We start from the raw sequence: 9,254 nt of genomic DNA on the forward strand, positions 1-9,254 counted from the left end.
CTGGCTTGGTTTTGCAAATCTAAATTGGAAATAGCTCTTGATTTCTCCTTACTTAGGACAGGGTTACAGTATGGGTTATACAGTGTTGCAACCTTCCACGCCTGCAGTGCCCTTTGCAATGAGGGCAGGCTGAGGGGGGAAAAACTTTCCTGAGTGCTGACTTGGTCTGGTGGCACTGTGGAAGCTACCAAGGCTCCAGCTGTGGTAGTTGCTTGTTTTTGCCAGCCCTCATCTTGCAAAGGCACAGGCTGCCTTTCCCAGCTAGACCCGAGTGTCCACAGTAACCTCTAGTTCAGGTTTGCTGCTGTTCATGTAAGATGCATGATGCAAGTCACAAGGCAAAGACCTGCAGGCCTTTATTTATTCTGCTGCAGCTGCTGTGAGCCATTCCTGACTTCAGGAAGGACCACTTGCTGCAAATAGCCTGATTCACAAAATCCTCTGGATTTGTCTTAAGGAAAAAAAAAATGGAGTTGTTAAAATGTAGCTTACAACCAACAAGGATAGAAAAACAGTATTCTTGTGATTACTGTTGAAATTCAGTGCTCCCAAGCTGTAGACAAATCACACTGGGGGGCGCTCAGTTTGCAGGGATTGCTTGAAGTCTGTTTGCAGCTTGATAATTTGTTTGCTCAAACTGCTCTGGAATTCCAGGTGCTTCAGTTATTTAGGACTGATCAGGCTTCTATCATCCAGAAAAGTCTGTTCTTGACTGTAGCACAAAGATGTTTCTTCCTTCCCCTCACAGAGGTAGCTTCTGTATAAATTTCTTGTACCACAAGAAGGAAGTTGCAGCACACAAGCCATACCTGTGAGAGAAAATCACACGTTGATTTTCAAAATACTACAGAAAATATTTCCAGGGTGGACTGGGCCTCCCTAAGACAGCTGCAATAACCAAGTAAAACCACCTGGCCCAAGCTATTTAGGTTAAAACTGGGCTTTTGTAGCTCAAGAGCTCCTCCAGGCACTCCAGAGCAGCTTGGGCTGGTCCCTTACCAGGTGACAATGCACTGCATGTGCTCAGGCTGGTCCCTTACCAGGTGACAATGTACTGCATGTGCTCGTTCCGCAGGCTCACCCTGGTCTGGCCCCCGATGGGCCCCCCTGGGACTGTGCTTCCTGTGGGGACAACACAGCCAAATTAAATCCTTATCTGCACAGTGTGTAAGAAGGGAAGAAAATGATTAATGTGGTGGGTACCTTGTTCTCCCTCAGGCACTGGTGTTCCCAAGTTCACAGAAACCCAGAATGGTTTGGGTTGGAAAGGACCATAAAGCTTATTGCATTCTACCCCCTGCCATGGCCAGGGATGCCTTAATCTAGACAGGTTGCTCCAAGCCCTGTCCAACCTGGCCTGGAACACTTCCAGTGATCCAGGAACAGCCACAGCTGCCCTGGGCAATCTGTGCAGGGCACCTCCCCACCCTCACAGGGAAGAATTCCTTCCCAACATCCCATCTAACCCCACCCTATGGCAGTTTGAACCCACTGTCCCTTGTCCTGTTTTTGATGCTCCTGACAAAAGTCCTTCTCCAGCTCTCGTAGGCTCCATGTCACCTTCAGTACAGTGGGCTGGCAGAGCACAGGAAGAGAACTGAGGAGAAAGGGAGGGAGAGTGATGCAAATTAAACACGGGGCTGGGCCCCTCTGTGACTTACTGAAGTCTGCATCGATGAAGATGGGCTCAGCACCAGTCACCTTGGCCATGGCCTCCAGGTCCCGGTAGTGCCAGCGGTTTTTTTCAATGTCGTTTTCAGGCACAAAGGGTTTCCTTTTTTCTGTTAACCTCACCACCCCTGTGAGATCAATCTCATCTTCAATCTGAGGAGAAGTGCAGAAAGAAAAAAGGAATGTTTCAAGATTGATTTCATATTCTGACACATCAAGTCCTGTCAGGAAAATGTGGCACTTGAAGGGTCTGAACATAAATGAAGTGATTGTTCCCTGCAGTGGGCAGTGCTGTAACACAGCAGGGAAAAAAGCAGAACAAGAACAGCTCCTTGTTTGTAAAACACCTTATTTACTTAACAAAAGATGGGAATTAAAATTTTGTTGTCTTTGGGAAGTGCAATGACTAATTAAATCACCTCCCATGATGCTGAATGAAGCTTCTCCCTTTCTGGATTAGTGAGTGGTGCCTCTGGGCAACCAAGGGGCACAGAGTAACACCCTCCATTCCCTGGATCCCCCTTACCTGTCCCTGCAGCCTGGTCTCCGGTTTCAATTTCTTCCTGGGCACAAATCCTCGGTTGACTAAAATTGTGACCCTAGAGTTACATAAAGAAGCACTGCTCAGGAGTGAAAGGGAATTTATTCCTGCTGCTGCCTAGAACTAAAGACCAAAGAAAGAAGCAACCCACGTGTTTGCTGCCACTTTTGCTGTCACCTGAATGCACATTATAAAGGAATTTAAATACAATTTCAAATGGAGCTTCAGTGATGTCACAGACTGAGAGATACCTTTTAAGGCAGGGAAATACAGGTTGCATATTAGGAAGAAGTTTTTTACAGAAAGGGTGATAAAGTTCTGGTCTGCCTGGGGAGGTGGTGCAGTCACCATCCCTGGATGTGTTTAACAAAGCCTGGATGTGGCACTGGGTGCCAGGGTTTAGTTGAGGTGTTGGGGCTGGGTTGGACTCGATGACCTTTAAGGTCTCTTCCAACCCAGTGGAAGAATTCTGTGAGTGATAGATACAAACCCAACCACCAGCATTCACTTTCCAAGGAGAAGTGAGTGCTCCTGTGGAGCAGGACTCTCCTAACTCACCCGAGCTCTGTGCAGTAGAAGGGGGTGACGACGTTGGCTCCGCTCTCCGGGTGGGATGTGATCCTCCCGGCCTCCCGCGCCTCCCGCTCGGGGTCCAGCAGGGAGCGGGGCAGGATGTACAGCTCCTTGGAGTGGTCAAAACGCCCCCGGACCTGCACGGGCCTGTACTCCAACTCCTTCAGTTCCATGGGGCTGTGTGGAACAAGAGCAAAATGAAATCACGGCTGTGCTAGGTGAATTCAATCAGGAGATTTTATTGCAGATTTCTCCTTTTCTCTAATGGTTCACTCTGCATGGAGCCTGCCGGCAAACAGAGGCAGAAGACAAATGGAATATGGCTTACTGTATTTCAACTGTCCCAGAGAATCAAACAGAGATGATCAGGAGCATCCAGGGAGAAGATTTTTTCCACAATATCTGCAACCCAGGTATCACAGAGCAGGTGGACTCACTGCCCGTGCATCCAGCCATGGGAAGCGTTTCTTTCCCATCCCAGACCATGAAATCCAACAACTGAGCCCTTCTGATTGTTGTGCCAGGTGACCAAGTGACCTTAAAAATCTCTCTCACATCTGACACAACTGCTCCACATGTGGGGCAGGGCCTGCTGTTGCTCCAAGACTCCCAGTTGCAGTAACAAATTCCTTTGGCACACCACAGACACCCAAGTCCTCTTTCCCCAGCAGGATTAAAAATGCTATGAATTACAACCCACATTCTCCTGAACAGAAATTCATCCTTCCCCATGCATTTAGAGTATCCCATAGGAAAAAACTGACATATCCTTTTACTAAAAGTAAATAAAGAATCAGGATCTCTTTCTAATTTGCTGGCACATCCCGATTTCCATTGCATCCCTTCATTTTCATGCAGGTCAGCTCAGCACAAGCTCATTAGTGCACAGTCCATATCTAATATTCCCAGTCAGTGCTCTGTAGACAACAAACCATCCTTGTTTCCATACTCTAATGTCAGAGGGATGGGATCTGCTCTGATTCTTGATGCCAGCTGTGCAATCAAATCTAATTTCCACTTGCGCCGCTGAACCTGGAAGTAAACAAACACAAAAGTAACTCCTCAGGGTAGAACAGAGCAATGCAACAACCCCAGCAAGCCTCAAAATCTTGGTCATAATTTTATCATCAGACCTGGCCTAAATCAGGGTAATTGGAGATATGAAAATAGAAGCTAATGAATTTAATTTGAGGAAATATTTGTACTAAAATAGAAGTGTAAAAAAATACTTCCTTTAAAGACTTAAAAATGGACACTTTGAAAACAGAAATGTAAAACAAAAGCAAATCTTTAACCTGCCTGTTGTCTGAACTAGATCAAACAGATGGAAAAACTTGACAGTCCTCAAGTGCTCATTTTTTGAAAAAATGAGATATTTATTTTTACCTGCCATGTGCCGAGAGCGAACGTGGTCAGAGGGACGAGGAGAAGCCCCCATTTCAGCAAGGCATCCTCTCCAGATGTGCCAGCAGCTGCTGTAGAACCTCGTGGTCTGCAGAACCTCCAACAAACATCTACAGAAAACCAGAATAGGAACAGGATTCAGAGAAGAAATGCCAAACTCCTGCAGGAAATATTACATCTTGGTACTAGGGTGAAACAGGGCAGAAGCCCAGACAAATATTTTCTTACCTTTAGTCTTCTGAACCAGACCAGAACCTCCCTTAGTTAGAGGACATCCAAAAAATGTTCTTCTGATCAAGCACTGTGATGCCAACACAGAATAAAAAAGATCCTTTGTGATGTTGCTGCTTTATAAAATGTTATTTAGGCAACATCAGTGATTGATGATTGTGTGAAATATTTTTTAATCCATTGATTTAAGTCTCAAATGAGCAACTGCCTGTGAAACACTACGGGTTGGGCTATAATTTAAATGAAACAAGATAAAATTTCTGTTACAGAGCTGCCTATAGCAGAGCAATGAACTTCCATTCATGCTATCAGCAAACACACAACAGCTTAATCTATTCTTGACAGAAACAAGAGCCTGCAGGGGACAGGATCAGGGAGCTGAAACGGGACAAGATGAGGGGACACCATGAGGGGACATGATCAGGAAACGAGAGAAAGGGACTGGATCAGGGGACGGGATAATGGGACATGATCAGGGGACAGGATGAGGATGAAGAGATAGGATCAAGGGACTGGATCAGGATGAGGGAACAGGAGGAGGGAACTGGATCAGGAAACTGGATCAAGGGACAGGACGAGGAGACTGGATCGCCGGACAGGATGACTGGACGTGATCAGGGGACAGGATCAGGGAACTGAAACAGGGGACAGGATGAGGGGACAAGATGAGGGGACAGGATAATGGGACACGATCAGGGGACAGGATGAGGGGAAGGAATGAGGGGACAGGATGAGGGGACAGGATGAGGGGACAGGACAATGGGACACGATCAGGGGACAGGATCAGCGGCTTACCCGTCCCGGGCCCCGCCGCTCCCTCAGCAGCCTGGGTCCCGCTCGCAGCACCAGCGCGGCCATGGCAGCCCCGGCCCGGCCCGGCCCGGCCCGGCAGTCCCACGCTCCATCTGCCCAGGGCCAGGGCCTCGGGCCCGGTCGGCGGCGCGGCCGTGCCGGAGGTGCCCGAGGCGGAGCGGCTCTTCCTGAGGCAGCACCCGCTGCTCAGCCCCGCGGGGCCGGGCAAGGTGCGGCCTGTGAGGGCTGGGGGGCACCGTGAGGGTCCTGAGGGGATGGGGCCGCCTCGCTGAGGGTCCGTGATGGGGACGGCGCCGCGTGGTACCCGATGGGCTCGGCCCCAGCGAGCTCCTGCCCCGAGGTGTTTGTCCAGCGCTGGAAGGCCGGGGAGCAGAGCGCTGGTCTGTCCTGCCCTCCCCAGCCCCGGGATGGATACGGGAAGGGTGATTAGGCATTGGAAGGGGCTGCCCAGGGAGGTGGTGGAGTCCCCGTGCCTGGAGAACGACTGGACGCGGCACTGAGTGCCATGGGGTGGTTGGCAAGGTGGGGATCGGTCGTAGGTTGCATTGGATGATCTCAGAAGTTCTTTCCAACCGATTGGACTCTGAGATTCAATGGGATGAACCCCTGGGTTTCCTGACCATCAGTGTGTTTTTAGGTGAGGTGCAAGCTGACAGGACACGAGCTGCCCTGTCGCCTGTCGGAGCTGCAGGCTTACACCAGCGGCAAGAAGTACCAGCGGCTCATAAAGGCAGCCAGAGAGTTCGACTATGGCACATTTGAGCCCCACATAGTGCCCAGCACGAAGAATTTGTACGTATTCTCCCTGCTGTGTGTTGTGCTTTACACTTTGTTCAATCTCGGACATAACGTGGTTGGGCTTTACAAATTTCTTAGGAACTGGATTTGGGGAGACTGGGAAAAGATTTATAAAGTATTTATCAACTTTGAGCCACTTGCAGTGCTTGTAAGTGAAAGGTTCTGAAGTCACAGCACACTTTAACTGTTGCTGGCCTTTTCTGTGTCTGTCAGACACCAGCTGTTCTGCAAGCTCACCCTCAGACACATCAACAAGCTTCCAGAGCACGTCCTGCGTCACGTCCAAGGGAAGCGCTACCAGAAGGCCCTGAAAACGTGTAAGCAGTTTGTTTTTTTTTTTTTTTCCTTGAAGCTGTACCAGGCAGCATTTCTTTCCTGAGCTGTTGAGATTCCAGTGGATCTCTCTGAAGTGGGTGGGACAGAGTTGTTTAAATTGACAGCAGTGTGTTACTATGTGTCCTCCTCAGCTAGGAAGAAGTTCTCAGATATAGGGAGCAATTGGCTTCTAGCAAATACCTTGTAACATCCTTCCTTAAGATCAGCTGTGAAACTCCCCCAGGAAGTGTGATTCATGTGTCCAGCACAGTCTATGTTAACATCTTTCCTGGTTTATAGTGTCACTGTAGATGTATATTTGGAGCATGCTGGACTTTCAAGTTGCATTTCCTACAAGCTTGAGCTGGGAATGGGAGGGCTCAGAGGCTGGGCAGCTGATCAGTGCTGCCTGACCCTCTCTCTTAGATGAGGAATGCCAGAGGGAAGGAGTGGAGTACGTCCCTGCCTGCCTGAGACAGAAGAAGCAGCGGGCACAGCACCGTGATGACCAAACAAATGGGAGCAGGCAGCCTCACAGGAAAGAGGAGTTCTGGGAGCCAAAGTCCAGCGAGGAGGATGGAGAGGAGACAGATGACAGCATGAGTGACCTGTACCCACGTGAGTGAGAGCCATGGTGTCACCCATGTCCTCAAGGGAGTTGCTTGGTTAATTGTCTCCTGGTTTCTTTACACTGCTGCCTGATGCTGGTGTCCAGAGACACCTGACTTCATCCAGTTGGGAGTGCTTGGGTTTTGGAAAAGCTTACCACCACCAAATAAGAAATAGTTAATGCTAATAATGAGTTGGATCATGCAAGGTGTGAGGAAAGGGATACCAGATCCACTGGGATTTGCTGTTTTAGGAATCTCCACTTTCCTTGTTTCTCAGCAAATCCTTGACAGAAGGTGGTCAGGCTTAGATCTGGAGGTGCAAATCCATCTTGCTGCAGGAGCAGGGGCGTAACACATGGCACCACCTGTGCTGACATTCCCAGAAGGGGAATAGAAAGAGCACCAAGGCACATTTCCAATAAAACACCCGCATGTTTATTTCCCAGGTATTCCAGTAGTGACACGTGGTGACTGGAAGCACCTTTAAAGCAAAGTGAGGGGAGGCAGAGGGAACTGATTTTGAGCTGAATCTTTTTTAGCTGCACTCTTCCCAGAAAAAAACCCCTCAGCTGCAGAGAGCACAAAGGGCAGCGATGACTTCGTGACAGACAGCGAGGACGACGGGGCCAAGCAGAACGGAGAGCACGGGGCAAGGAAGGATGGCAGCAGAGCAGCTGGCAAGAGAGGAAAGGTGGGAGTCATCCCACTGCCTGCAGCAGCAGGGGGTGTGGAGCTGGGATCCCAGCCCGTAGGTGTGCCAGCTATTCCTGTCTGGGAACCAGCAGAAGGTGCAAAGCTGTTCAGAATAGATTTTTCCCTGTGTGCCAGACAGTGACTTGCATCCCGAGGTGTGAATTCCTGCCTGGCAATATTTATCCTGGCTGGGGTAGTGAGGGATGTTCCTGCCTGTACAAAGAGCTCATCTTGGGTGGGATCCTGCCCCACACCATCATAGAAGGAAAGCTGATGTGTCTCCTGTGGGTTCTGTAATTTTCTCCAAATACACAAAAAATTTAACTGTTTTGCAGTCACAGAGTCCCTCTAGACCATTTTTCTGCCACTGCCTTACGTTATAAATGTGTCAAAGTAGGAAGTTAGAGCTGGATAAAGTTTGGATTCATTGCTGCAGGGAGCCTGTCAGTTCATACCTAATGAAACCATCAGAAAGGGCTGCTGAGCTGCAGGATCCTGGCTCCACGAGCAGACTTGGGCTCATTCTGGCTGTTGAAAGAGATCACACTCAGTTTCTGTTTAAGCTGTCTCAAGCAAGGCTTTTTCTGGATGTTGGAAATAAGCTGATTAACATTTTTTTCCCTACAGAAACAGACAGGCCCTTTAAAGAAGAAATTCAAGAGCCATCATCGAAAACCCAAAAACTTCAAGAAAGCAACCAATGGGAAATAAATTCTATGATAAATACCTGGCCTGAAGCCTGTTGTGTAACAATTCTAGTGGGAGCACAGCATGAAGTGTCTGCCCATTCCAGTTAACTGTTAGAGGTGTGAAAGGGAATAATGGACTGGAATGAAGTTGCATTCCAAGAGCTTCAAGCCAGCCCCACACCGAGGGAAGGATGTCTGCTGCAGTCAAGTCCAGACAGCTCAGTTTTTTTACAGAAAGCTGGTTTTTGTTAGGCAGGAAAGCACAGCAGCTCAGCAGTGGAGCATCACCAGCCACACACGCCAAGTGGATACAAAGATGCCATTGTTTTATTTTGATTGTTTTCAAAAATCAAAACATTTTCAAACACAACTAAGGTACAAAATACAGCATAAAATGAGAATTTATACTTATTTCTTTTTTTTTTTTTTCCACATAGAAAGCAAAAATATATTCAGAATGAATTCCAGAACACTTTGCAGAGCCAATTGGTAGCTGACAGCCTGCTTGTGAGAGCTTCTCAGCCACGGGGAGAGGTCACTGAATTTCTGGGAGATGCACAAGTACAGCAGTGTATGTAGGAAACCAGAATCTTCTGCATCAGGACTCACAGTTAATAAGTCTGCACGTTGTGCTGCCTAGAAGTATCTGATAATGCCCTCCACCTAACTGCCCCTGGAATACTGAAGTATTCCTGCTGCAGGGAACAGCAACAGTTCCTTTTCTAGGGTCTTTTGTTGGGAAGGGGACTTTATTTTCACAGAGGAAACTGGTCAATATTTCAGACTAGTCTGTCATCCTGCTCCTTAGCTAGAGAGGACACAAGGAAGTTGAGAAAGGCAAGGGGCTACTTGCAGGAGTAGTTTCTGTCATTTATAAATACTATGAACATCAACAGCAGTTCAGGTATCTGACAG

General features: G+C 48.4%; 2 protein-coding genes across 4 annotated transcripts; one reads left to right on the forward strand and one right to left on the reverse strand.

The window, feature by feature from the left end:
- Positions 1-331: 331 nt before the first annotated feature.
- LOC121337130 (surfeit locus protein 1) lies at positions 332-5,315 on the reverse strand. Of its 3 annotated transcripts, none has more exons than XM_041406994.1 (9): positions 5,216-5,315; positions 4,418-4,490; positions 4,172-4,299; positions 3,735-3,817; positions 2,771-2,962; positions 2,198-2,270; positions 1,662-1,824; positions 1,041-1,122; positions 332-809 (listed from the first exon to the last, which is right to left on the reverse strand). In XM_041406994.1, exons 1-9 carry the CDS (start codon positions 5,276-5,278, stop codon positions 743-745), a joined length of 924 nt encoding a protein of 307 aa, XP_041262928.1. In that variant the 5' UTR covers positions 5,279-5,315; the 3' UTR covers positions 332-742. The 3 variants fall into 3 exon arrangements, with proteins under 3 accessions (XP_041262928.1, XP_041262927.1, XP_041262929.1); XM_041406993.1 differs by having other exon boundaries at positions 4,418-4,499; XM_041406995.1 differs by lacking the exons at positions 332-809; positions 1,041-1,122 and adding an exon at positions 1,150-1,597 and having other exon boundaries at positions 1,702-1,824; positions 4,418-4,499.
- On the forward strand, positions 5,277-8,376 carry SURF2 (surfeit 2). The gene is made up of 7 exons (XM_041406714.1): positions 5,277-5,293; positions 5,340-5,442; positions 5,871-6,025; positions 6,245-6,348; positions 6,773-6,964; positions 7,497-7,648; positions 8,278-8,376. The coding sequence occupies exons 1-7, from the start codon at positions 5,277-5,279 to the stop codon at positions 8,359-8,361; spliced, it is 807 nt and encodes a 268-aa protein (XP_041262648.1). The 3' UTR covers positions 8,362-8,376.
- The last annotated feature ends 878 nt before the right edge of the window (positions 8,377-9,254 follow it).

This window comes from Onychostruthus taczanowskii, unplaced genomic scaffold (genome assembly GCF_017590055.1).
Source record: "Onychostruthus taczanowskii isolate IOZ18803 unplaced genomic scaffold, ASM1759005v1 scaffold25, whole genome shotgun sequence".
NCBI lineage: Eukaryota > Metazoa > Chordata > Aves > Passeriformes > Passeridae > Onychostruthus > Onychostruthus taczanowskii.